Source organism: Carlito syrichta, unplaced genomic scaffold, assembly GCF_000164805.1.
Source record: "Carlito syrichta isolate Samal-C Ts95f unplaced genomic scaffold, Tarsius_syrichta-2.0.1 Scaffold287710, whole genome shotgun sequence".
In the NCBI taxonomy this organism is placed as follows: Eukaryota; Metazoa; Chordata; class Mammalia; order Primates; family Tarsiidae; genus Carlito; species Carlito syrichta.
This window is the reverse complement of record NW_007231806.1, coordinates 52,413-64,551: the sequence shown is the minus strand read 5'-3', so window position 1 is coordinate 64,551 and position 12,139 is coordinate 52,413. Positions and strand designations below refer to the sequence as shown.

The 12,139-nt window shown below is 45.2% G+C and overlaps 1 protein-coding gene across 3 annotated transcripts in view; it reads right to left on the bottom strand.

Annotated features, from left to right (window-relative positions):
- Positions 1–573: 573 nt before the first annotated feature.
- The window catches only part of CNOT6 (CCR4-NOT transcription complex subunit 6), a 49,189-nt gene continuing 37,623 nt past the window's right edge, over positions 574–12,139 (bottom strand). The window contains exons 4-12 of one of the 3 annotated variants that reach the window (XR_503996.1): positions 10,138–10,242; positions 9,988–10,056; positions 8,864–9,021; positions 6,805–6,959; positions 6,043–6,197; positions 4,922–5,152; positions 3,134–3,336; positions 1,396–1,674; positions 574–651 (exon numbers count right to left, since the gene is read on the bottom strand). Coding sequence is in view for 1 of the 3 variants with exons in the window: in XM_021709914.1 (XP_021565589.1) it covers positions 1,462–1,674; positions 3,134–3,336; positions 4,922–5,152; positions 6,043–6,197; positions 6,805–6,959; positions 8,864–9,021; positions 9,988–10,056; positions 10,153–10,242 (1,274 nt within the window). In the remaining 2 variants the exon portion in view is untranslated. Of the gene's footprint in view, positions 1,675–3,133; positions 3,337–4,921; positions 5,153–6,042; positions 6,198–6,804; positions 6,960–8,863; positions 9,022–9,987; positions 10,057–10,137; positions 10,243–12,139 lie in introns of all 3 variants that reach the window. The other 2 variants (XR_503997.1, XM_021709914.1) reach the window with 2 other exon arrangements.

Below are 12,139 nucleotides of genomic sequence, written 5' to 3'. Positions count from 1 at the left end.
AAAAAAGACAGGGCACAATATACTTTTCATCTGGTTGACATTCTAAAATGACTCTGCCACTTTAAAAATGATCTGAAAAATTGTCTTAGGGACCTGCTTTGAAGATGCATCTAATGTACAGTTTCACGAACAGAAAGTTACTTTTTCTTAAAAAAAGGAATGATTAAAGAAAACACAGAGACCATGGAGTACACAGATAACATGGGTTCACATGATAAAGGACTTGGCGGTGGCAGGCGGCACCATGCAGCCACGCAGGAAGCAGCGCTGGGCCCGGCAAGCAGGACCCGGGGCCCACCGCAAGCACGGTCCGCGCATGACGTCCAACGCCTCACGACGGGAAAAGCTGCAGCTCGTACGGAAGCGTCTTGCAAAAGTCTCACAAATGCTGAACAGTTCTTTAAAAATATAAAAGAGGAGGCACAGATTTTCTCTGCATGCACAGGCAGTGCTTGGTGAGAGCAAACCTCGGCAGGCACGGAGGAGAATGGACAGGAAGGAGCTCGAGAGGGAGCCAAGGAGCTGGACCTACGCAGCTGCCGTTCGGAGGCTTCGAAAAGGTACAGACTTAGCAGCACCAGGTGGGCCCATGTCAGTCGTTACATTCAGTCCAAAGATGCTGACGGTCACTCCCTGTTCGGCTTATCTGTCCTGGTAGACAGTTTTGCAAAAATTCATTCGTAAGTTGCCTCTGGTCTGAGAAAATGTCCCAAGGTTTAAGCAGATTTGGATTTAAAGAACCATGTTCTCGATTTAAAAATAAAGTAAGTAGTACAAAAGGGCTAACACAACCCTCGCAGTGCAAATCATGAGCAGAGAAGGTCTGTGGCAGCTTCTTTTACAAGCTGGCCTCTGGAACACACGAAATAGGTAAAAAAACTTAGCCTCGGTGTACAATACAATCGCTTCCAAATCTGATTTTTAGTACAAAATTTCATAAATCAGGTCTTCTGTGGATCATATACAATCATAAAGGCTAAATTCAAATTCTATTATTTTATAAACAAGTCTGGAAAAGGAGGGAGTGAAGTCTGGAAGAATGGTCTCTGGATGTTACTACTGGCCTCAAAAAAGTAGTGCTACAGATTTCTGTGCAAAGACAATATGCTGCTCAAACATTTTCCTATTTCAAGGCATGAAAATATTATCTTGGGTAGAACAAATAGGAAAAGTTCTTGTAACGAATTAAAGACAGGTGCAAACACACCCCTCCCTGTCTAGCAGGATAGAGCAAATTGGGCTCAGAATGTGTGTGCTGCTAGCACCTGGCTGTCGCTCTGTGTCCTCACCGAAACCCACAACGTGTCGCTGCTAGGACCTGGCTTCTGTCTTCACAGATAATCAGACTGAAATCCAAATCGTCCTCAAGACAAACATAATCCCCAGCAGCCATACCTCACTCCCCTAAACTCAGATCCTCACGAGCCGACGAGCAGTCGAGGCGTCCTCAGAGGTGCTCGACTACCTCCTGCCAGAAAGGTGAATGCCATTGATGTGGGGCAGGAAAGGCAGCAAGAGCTCCAGCTGTGCGAAAAGTGAGAAGTGGTCGGAGGGGATGAGGGGGTGCGGGCAGCCGCTGATGTTGTTCTCCACCAGCCAGTGGTGATCCAGGGGCCCCAGGATGCCCAGCGTGTTCAGCTGAGGCTGGGAATAGAAGATGTAGTCGATTATACCCTGGAAAACAAGAGACAAGAGCCAAGGTCCCACATGAGGCAACCGCCAAATCCCGAGTGCTTTCCAGACATGCCCTTACGGTCAGGCTGGGTGAACGACACAGAACAAGCACAATGTGCTCGCCCGCAGGAAGAGGTCTACACCGCACAAACCAGAGGCCCCCAAAGCCAAGCCAGCCTCTCCTTCCTCCCAGTGGCTACACCAAATCGCCAGCAAGACCTTAAGAACCTGCAGACGCGGCCTCGGCTGCTCTGCCTCAACACCACCCAGCTGACGTGGTGGCCTTGGGGCAGGAGGGCGGGTAGAGGGAAGACCCTCGTGGGTCCAGGCTCTTCTTGACCCTGGGCCTCCACACATGCCGTCTCTTCTGCCTGGGCACTGTCTTCTCCCTGTGTCAGGTCAGGTCCTTCTCAGCCCTTCCACGTTGGGTTCCACCACTGCCAAAGACCTTCCTGAATCCCGCTCCCGCCCACCTGCACCGCCCACCACTGAGGCTCCTCCCAAGATGTCATCACACGCACGCACGCGCTCGCACACACGACTGTGGCTGAGACAGGACTCTCGCACCAGAGCACGGCTGCCAAGGGCAGGGCTGTCTCCCCGGCCCTGCGCCTCCCACAGCCTCAGCCCAGCATCCAGCTCACAGATTCGGGCCTGCTGGTTCTGCCCCTCCACTACATGCTCTTAGCCAAGTGCGCCAAAGCACATCATGTGTCTTCTCCCTGTCTCACGCAAGCAACAGAAACAGAGAAGAACCCAGCATCTCCCACCCTCAGCTATTGCTCTCGCCACTCCTGCCGTCAGTATGCTGGCAAGTCCAAAGGAAGGACAAACTGAAGCTGGAGGACAAGGTAAATCTCCAGGCTCCAAGTGCAAAGGCTTCTGAGACCCCAAGAGACAATCTAGCCTGCATGGTTATCTTTCAGCAGAGCAGAAATGCAAAAGGTCACTACACAGGACAGCTGGACACAAGAAAGTGACACAGTCCTGAACAAGCACTAGTATTACACATGATGAGCATCACTGAGAGAAGGTACCACACTGCAAGTTGTTCACTGGGCAAAAAGGCACCTAGATACAAGACGCATCTTGGAATATAGCCTCAGCTAAATTAAAATCCGAGAGAAGGACTATTTCACCCAAACTGACACCAAACTAGATAGTATGGCAGTACACATCCAGCTGTAAGAAACACGCATACAACAAACGCCCCCAAAAGGTGAATGGCAGGTTAGAAATTGATTCCATCTGCCCTCCCCTCCTGGAAGATATTCTAACAGAGTCTAGAGAGGAAGACTGTGCTGCCAATCCCAGGGAACCCTGCAGAAGGCTAAAAGAGAACACTGCTGTCAACAGATTCCAACCTGAACACACAGCCAGCCACACTTCAAAGTCATGGTGACCTTAAGAGACTGACTGATAAAACGGAGGTTTAAAAAGCTTATCAACCGAGGCACACCTTGAAATCGAACGTGTAGTTTGTGTAAGGCATCAGGCCGCTCTCATAGGCACTCTTCAACCTGAAGCCATGAGTGATTCTCCCGTTGGGTGCTCCATTCTTCCCGTTACAGCTGAAGTTGGTGAGACTTTCATTGTATCTCAGTTCCTTGAAGTCTTTATGATTTGTTTCTACTCCACCCGTGCTCAGATACTCCACAACACCTGTAATGAAGACAAACAGACTTTCTGCATTGTCAAGTATAACATGTGTATGAAAAGCAATATGAAAGATCATGCAATAATAGTAAGTGGTTCTAAACTACACTTGTTGCCACTTTCTCAAATGTTCTGGTTATTTTGCATTTGCCAGAATTTGGCCATATCTATATTTTTACACAGTTGTAATCATAGTTTACTGAATATTTTATACTTCACTCTTTCCATGTATGCTGTACCATACATACGAACTTATGTGTCTCCCAATTACTTTTCTTCAATGGTTATATAATACAACTGGGCTGGTGTATAGTATTTGCTAAACTAGTTCCTTATACTTTTAAATTCAGGTTGTTTCCACTTTCAAGAGAGACTTAAAGATAGTACAACCCACATCTTAGAACATAGGCTTCTGCTTATGCCGAATTGTTTACTTGGTACAAAACTTCAAAGATTAAGAGCGAAAGTGCCTGAATAACCTGTCCATGACAGAAGAGAAATGCTTCCGGTTAGTTAACAGAGCACTTTCCCCAGCCCTGACCCATTTTCCCAGCTTCCTAAGCATAGGGTGGGCTCTGCAAACATATTTTCATGTAATTAGCGGACCTCTCCCCACGTGCTTGCTATTAAATGATACGCTTTTCAACGCCAGCTGGGTCCTGGATGTGCTCTCTCCTACAGAGGGGGGAAGCAAGTGGAGAATAACCCCCATGCTGCAGCGGGAGCCAGACGGCTCAGTCAAAGACTGAGAACTATGACTGAGAACTATGGGCCTCAGCTAGCTTTATTTTCCCTGAAGCAAATGTTAACATAGTTGCCTTCTTCTTAATGGCTATTATGATAGCAATAATGCACTGTCAAATATGTCTACTCCAGAGGCACGCACGCGTTCATGCATGCATGCAAGAACAAGGAACAGTATTCCTGTGTGTATTAGATCTCATATGGCTAAGGATGTGGCATAAGTTGATATTATAGGGCTATGGCTTATTGTGTATACTATCTATGGAAAAGTATTCACGATCAGGCTTTCTGTACTCTACTTTGTGATAAAAATTAAGACAGGTGCTTTTTTTGTTAAAGGACCTCAAATTCCACCTGAGATGTATTTTTTCTAATCAAGTCACACACACACACACACACACACACACACACACACACACACACACACTCTCTCTCTCTCTCACATTTATTGAGACTATAGAATATATAGTCAAATTTAACTGTGAGTATATTACCCATGCTGTAATTCCAAAGAAACCATATTATTAATAACTTTTTCAGAGTCTGGATTATATAGGACTTGGGGATAATAAAATAAAACTATATGTTTTTTAACAAATTATTTCAAGTCATCAACCCTTTGTCTCTCAAAGATGATTAATCCCCTTTCTCCTCAAGTTTCCATAATACCATTTCATTTTCAAAATGGCCTCCTTAGAGCACACAAAAAGTTTTTAAACCTGCTCAGGGCTGCCACTACAAATGGAATTTCTGTCTTGACTAAATTTGGAATGATCGGAAACAACACGTTATAAAAAACACTTCCAGTCAAAAAGCATGTATATATAAAAGGATGTTCTTTTCGTACCAGAGTCTGGCAAAGAATTAAGGTCTGCACATAACACCAGCGGAATAGTTCCAAACTCTCCCAATACGCCGGATTTGAAGTTTCGAGAGGCTTTATCAATAATGTTCTTCACTTCCGAGAGGAACATCATCGTTTGTACCAACTTCACATCAGAGTACTCAGGGTCCCAATGCATATGAGCGTTGGCCACAAGGATAAGTTGTTTTTCTGTTCCAAGATGTGGCTTTCCAGCTGCATTAGCAACAAGAAAAAAAACAAGCAGACTAAACCTATCCATCAGTCCATATACTCTCAGTCTGAAAGCAAAGGACTTCTCAGAGTCTCAGAACAGAAGTGCACCTCAAGTCCCTCTGACCATTCCCGTCCAACGGCTGAGTGTGCCCACAGCACACCTGGGAGCCTGGGGTGACCTGGCCAGCACAGGACATTCAGGACTTGTACAGATGGCTCAGTCCATCTAGGACGGCTCGGTTTCTAAAGTTCTGTCTCCCCGAAACTTCTGGTCTTAGTTTAGATGCCCTAAATCAAGCCTCATAAAATTAAATCTAAATGTTCTTTCTTAGATCTATTTAAGACTGTCCTCAAGTTCCACCTTTTCTATTCTTCACATTAAACGTCCCCAGTGCCGGCTATTCCTCTACTGACAGAAGTTCCAAGTCTCAGCATAGTAATCACTCTAACTATACTTTCAGTTTGAAATAAGTAGTATATTTATCCAAAATGCAAGACCTTTAATTACTTTAAGTAGATCAGGAAGAGAAGTTAGCTTACAGAATATCCTTGCTGCCAAGAACGTATGAAAGTATATGGTGCTCTTACCCCTGAGCAGTTATTTTAATTAATATTTACTTCAATATTTCTTTTACATGAAAAATTCTTAAAAGCAAAATTTTCTTTATGTTTCAAGGTTTTTACACTTTTCTGGGCAATGCTTTCTCATCTTAAGTTTTGTGGTAGAACAAAGGAGATAGAATATTTTTAAAGACAAATTCTGAGTTTCTTCAGGTGTTAGACAAGACCATGAATACACAAATTTCTGTTTCTTATTCTTTTTGAAGATGTCTAGTCAGAACTACTAAATTTGGGAGGTCAATTGTACAGGAAGTGAAAAGGCCACTCACACGACATTTCAATCAATTCCTTTCGTAGCTCTAGCAGTACTGCAACGCCAATGTTATCTTTTGTCATGACTCTGTTCAGCATAGCTTCAGACCCTTCTGAATTTGCCATTGCTAGCTGATTAAATTCAACAGTGTGTTTCTGAACCAAAGTAAATCTAAAAGAAAAACAAAAACACACAATAGACACAGAACTGGGAATACCAAGTCATTGGCTTTGTGAGAAACGCAGTTTCCCCAAACTTCCTCAATAAACATGAAGCCAGCTAAATCCCATCACAGATAATCCTCCACACTCAGCACCAAGTGTGCACATCCACTTACAGCTGTTCTCAGTCTTATGGATACAAGTAACATTGTGAAATACATTTACAAGTACCTTAAGAAAATGTAGTCATCTTTGCTAGAGTTTCATGTTGAAATATACTATCTTGCAATTTTTTCAAATAATTACTTTCCAAGTATACATGTAAAAGTCCCTCCACCATCCTAGAGGGAATGTAAACTATACGATGTTTCAATTAATAACTGGAGTTAAACCTTGTAAACACCTGAAGAAACAACAGCACTTTAAAGTATGTCTCCAAAACAAGGCTTTTTCTGATGATAAAAATCAAACAAGCAAAAATTCCCTTCGTCAAAAAGCAGTGTTTTCTTGACTAATAATACAGTGCCTCATTCTCTTATTTGCCAGTTAACGTCCACACTCTTGGTTCCCACCCAGCAAATACTGAGAACATTTAAAAAAAAAATAAGATCCCTTACTTTTCCGTTTTGAAGAATATTGCACAGCCGTCAACATGTTTTCTTTCTTGTTCTGACATTGTCCTAGCTCTAGACTTAGGACTAAAGAATCCATTATAGCCACGTTCTTTCAGTTCTACCAGAAAAAAACTGTAATACTGTTCCGTTTCAACCTCCTGAAAAATCATAAACGGTAAAGTTGTTTTATAAGACGAAAATCAGTCCTATGTATTTAAACTTTTGTGTATACGAGGGGGAGCCCCCCAAAACACAGATTTGATTTATAAAAATTGTGTATTTTTTCTTACATGTTTAAACTTCAGTCACCTTCAAAGTACTCTCCATTTGATGTAATACACCTATCAAGATGCTTTTCCCACTGCTCAAAACAGTTTCTGAACTCATCCATTTTCATGCCTTTTAGTGTTTCTGCCATTTTTTTTGTTTCACCTCTTCCACATCAGCAAAACGTTTCCCTTGGAGGACTTTTTTGTTTCTGTTTTTTTTTTGTTTTTTTTTTTGAGTTGGAGTCTCACTCTGTCGCCCAGACTGGAGCGCAGTGGCCGCTCCCGCAGCCTCGACCTGCTGGGCGACGGCGATCCTTCCGCCTCAGCCTTCCGAGTAGCTGGAACAACAGGCATGCGCTACCACGCCCAGCTGATTTTTTGGTTTATTGTAGAGATGAGGTCTCGCTACCCAGGCGGGTCTCGAACCAGCGGGCTCAGGCAATCCACTCACCTCAGCCTCCCAAAGGCGCGGGATTACAGGCTGAGCCACCAAGCCCGGCCTGGAGGACTTTTTTCATCCAGAGAAACCAAAAAGTCACTTGGGGCAAGACTGGGTGAACAGGGAGGGTAGGACATGGGGGTCATGCTGTATTTGGTCAAAAAGTGCTGAACACTCAGCACAGTATGCAGGTGGGCTCAGAAATCACCCATCATAATATGGGCAAACGCGTTGAAAGAACCTCCAAAGAGTATTCACTGAAGCCAAACTCAGTATCTCACAACAACACACTAACTAGTACCCAGATGCCACTGGGTTTTTTGCTTTCCGGGGGAAGCCTGAACCACAAGGGGTACACCCCCTAAAAGAAAATTCCAGTATTTTGGGTGGTCCCCCCTCACAATTTGAGAGTTTGGAATAATTTCAAAAAATTGATCTTTAGATTAAAGACGGTAGCATCTTTTCTCACTCTGTCACCCAGGCTGGAGTGCAGTGGTACTAGCACAGCTCATCACAGGCTAGGCTCCCTGGGCTCAGGTGATCCTCCCACCTCCAGCTCCCGAGTAGCTGGGACCACAGGTGCATGTCACCACCACATTGTCATTTTTAATTTTTTTTTTTGTAGAGATGAGTCTCATTATGTTACCCAGGACTGGTCTCAAACTCCTGGTCTCAAGCAACCCTCCTGCCTTGGCCTTCCAAAGTGCTGGAATCACAGGCACAAGCCACCACACATGCCAAGAACTTAACATCTTTCGATGACATTTATCTGAAACCAACTGGGATGCCTACTTGTCATTTCACAGGTACCAGTCGCCATGGTCAATTCTTTTTAAGGAATGACAAGTGGACAGATGCATATCCCCGTGCATATGCATTTCCTTTTGTCTTGGAACTGATGTGTGTGGAACAAGAGTCACAGAGGTAGAAGGAATTTCACAGATCATACTTTCAAGCCCATGGCAAGATGGTGACTTGCCAGAGATCGTGTAAGTCACCATGAGAGGTGGGCAGTCCTTTTCATGCTATGCTCTAATTATTCTAGTAACACAGCAGTGAAGCAAGGTCATACTTTGACGGTGCCCGAATTTCCGTAACTTCTGCACCCGATTCGAAAACAGTATGTTTTCGACGCAGGGACAGGGGCAGGGGTGGGTGAGTCCCAGCTGTCTTGGCAAAACGCATTGGCCCAGCTGCTCTGCTGGCCTGGCTGCACAGTGATGCAAAGCAAAGCAGGCTGTGCGCTCCAGGACTCACGAGAAACCGCAGAGCTGGCACCCAAAGAACTACGCCCTGTGTGCTCCCTGCTCTATCAGTACCAGGTGATTTCATAAGCCTCTCCCGTCTGGCTTACCTGAAGACTCACAATGTCAGCATTGCAGCTCAAGATTTCTTGAATAATGGCCTTTTTCCTGTAGTCCCAATTGAGTGCCCATGATGGACAGTAGCCGTATAACTGCCGGGTCGCATATTTATCACAAAGAACATTATAGCACATGACAGAAAACAAGGCTGTAGGAAAGATAACTTTACTTATTCATACACGTGGCAGAAAAAAATACATATAATTAATTTCAGTAACAGTTTTCACTTAAAAGTTAAGTATGGCTTTTTCATCCAATTTATGTGAACCCAAAACCCACCACATGCCAGATAAGAGGGGTAGAATCAAGATGGGTGACCAAGGGAAGAGAGATGCATGAAGCCGTCAGAAGACAACGATCACCTGCACACAGGTGTGGAGGCTAAGAGACCGAGATTGTGAGGCTCTTCATGTCTACACCCCCCCTCTGCCACACCGCCAGCTGCCAATGGAGGATGTGAAAACCTGACAGTTTCTTTAACAGACATGCCGCATTTTCTTCTATAAAGCAACAATTAGTATTCACACAAAATGAAATTCAGTCCCTCACACCATGGAAGCGCTCAAAGTATTTCCATAGGATTTAGGTTAAAAGATTAGAGATTTTGCTCAATTTTCCTCTCGAGTAAGAGTTTTGGCTCTCTTATGACCCTGTAGTGTCCAACACATTTGGAACATGCTAGGATTTGGAAACCTCCACCATAGAAAGATTTGGGTGTATACATGAACTTTACTTCATGGCATGGCTTCTCAACAACAGTGGCACCATGGGCATCTTGGGCCAAGTATGCTGTGGGGCACAGTTCTATGCACTGTAGGACACGTAGCTGTGGCCCGGGCCTCCAGCACCAGATGCAGCAATCCAGGCTGTCCCTAGACACTGCCAAACGTGCCCAGGGATGCAGCCACCCTGCATGGGAAGTGTGCTGGCCGGGCCCTTCCGCTGCATCCCCGTGCACAGGCCAGCCAGGCAGGAGGAAGTCTTCAGTATCACCTCCCACACCAGGTGAGTCTCACACATTTCACCTCACTGTTCACTGCCTGGAACCTAAAGCATGCAGCAACACGGTTAGGGTTACAGAGCCAAGCAGAAACAAATTAAAAGGGCGACCGACCGGTGGGCCTTGTTCTGTCTGGTTCTTGCAACATAATCCACGATCTTGGAGGTGGCTGTTCTGTTGAAACTAGTTGGACAGAAAACACAGAATTAAGCAATATTCTTACACGTCCTCCTAATAAAAAGGTTTACACCAATGACCACTTACTTCTTCCTGCAGTACCTGACAAGTTATCCAGCAAATAGCTCAGCAGCCTTCTTGTACCATCTGGTTCCTGGTAAAGGCTCAGTATATCCTGGGCAAGCGGGTTTCCTGGGGATATTTTAAACACAGGTAAATGAAACCAGGACAAGTCCTGAAACCTTTCCAAATTTAAAAATTCACCAAAATCATCATGTTGTCTATAACAACGCTCTGGCTATTAGTAAGATGCCAAACTACAGAAAAGACTTTTTCAGTTTCTCCTATGAAGAGTAAGAATGAGTCATACCGACGCTTACCCACGCAGGTATCTCAAAGTGACTACCAAGGGACTTGCGCCCTTCAGAAGTGCTCTAGCCGTGCCGTGTCTGACCGGTCTCCCACAGATGAGCGGGATGAGAAGTAAGGGAGGCCGGACACGAGCGGGTGGGGAGGGAAGCAGGGTGAGAGTCAGCGGCATCAGTCAGAGAACCAACATTCCAGAATGTCACAGAACTAGCAAGGAAATATCCTAGTAACAAATGTAGTCTTGCACTCAGATTTTTAGAAATCATATTGAATTAACTAACAAGACAAGGCAGACTTGGTTTAAGAATCAAGTCACTAAGGAAAATGAAAAATCCTGGGGCCACGAGCCACCCATAACATCAATGTCTGTTTTGCACCCAAAAACAAGGGCAAACGCAACAACAGCACGTGTCCTCTCAGCCCTCTCAAGGACGCGCACAAGAGAGAAGCCACAGTGCGGCGTGTGCTCCTAGAGCGGGGCTCGCCCCTGCACACTGGGCTCTCCCACCTGGCGCCACACCCATTCCAGGCAAGGCAGGCAGCACAGCAGCAGACCTCAACCACACCCAGCGAGAACAATGGAAGTAGAGAGCAGACACTCTGATCACAGCCCAGAGGGAAAAGCAGGTCTTACTTTTGCTTATAAAAGACCAGATCCAAAGGCAGAAAGAGGACCGGGGGATGAGGACCAACAGGAAAGACCACCTCGGAGTAGAAGGGGTTGGCCAACATCACAGCGTTATTTATAGGGAATCGCCCTGCGCAGCATGGTGGTGGAGTGGCTGGGATGCGTGGATGGAAAAACAACCAAGGAGTCTGCAAGAACTCGTTCACTTTTTAATTTTTTCTTCTTGAGTCAGAGTTTCACTCCACAGTACAGGCTGGAGTGCAATGGCACAATCACGGCTTACCGCAGCCTTGACCTCCTGGGCTCAAGTGATCCTCCTGCCTCAGCCTCTAGAGTTGCTGGGACTACAGGTGCATGCCACCTCACCTTGATATTATTTTTATTTTTGTAGAGACGAGGTCACACTATGCTGCCCAGGCTGGTCTTGAGCTCCTGGTCTCAGGCGATCATCCCAATTCAGCCTCCCAAAGTGCTGGGATGGATGACAGGCATGAGCCACCACGTCCAGCCCCTCATTCACTTTTAACAGGCGAGGATTCGAAGAATCACGTAAGTAAGAATGTGCTGTCCTAAATGCCAAACAGGTCTTTGTAAGAAAGTCAAGTTCCAAGAAGATCACTCCCTCACATGTGCCCTGTTCCTTATACCTGTCACAGTCTTTCCATGCTTTCATTTAGTCGCAATCCTGTGAGACAGGTACAGTCACCACCTGAAGGTTAACAGGACCCTTTTTAAGCATAGCTTGAGAAAACGACGTCAACCAAAAGCTCCTGTGTCAGCTAGGCAGCCTATTCTAACCAAAGCCACAATGTGCTGTCTTCTGATTACTTTCTGGCGCAAAAAATACTTAGAAGCAACAGCTGACTTCTTATAACTATGTGATCTCCTCCCTTAGATCACGCTTTATAAATTAAAAGTCATCCACAAATACAAATATCTACTCATGACTCGCCAACAAATGCCTCTGAGGGCCAGCGGCATATTTCCCCCACGTCTGCTTGCTTTTGGGAATTCCTTTTTAATCCAATCTATTCTCCACTGCCTGGAAAAAGAAAATATACCCATAGGGTGAAGTTAGCAACAACAATGACA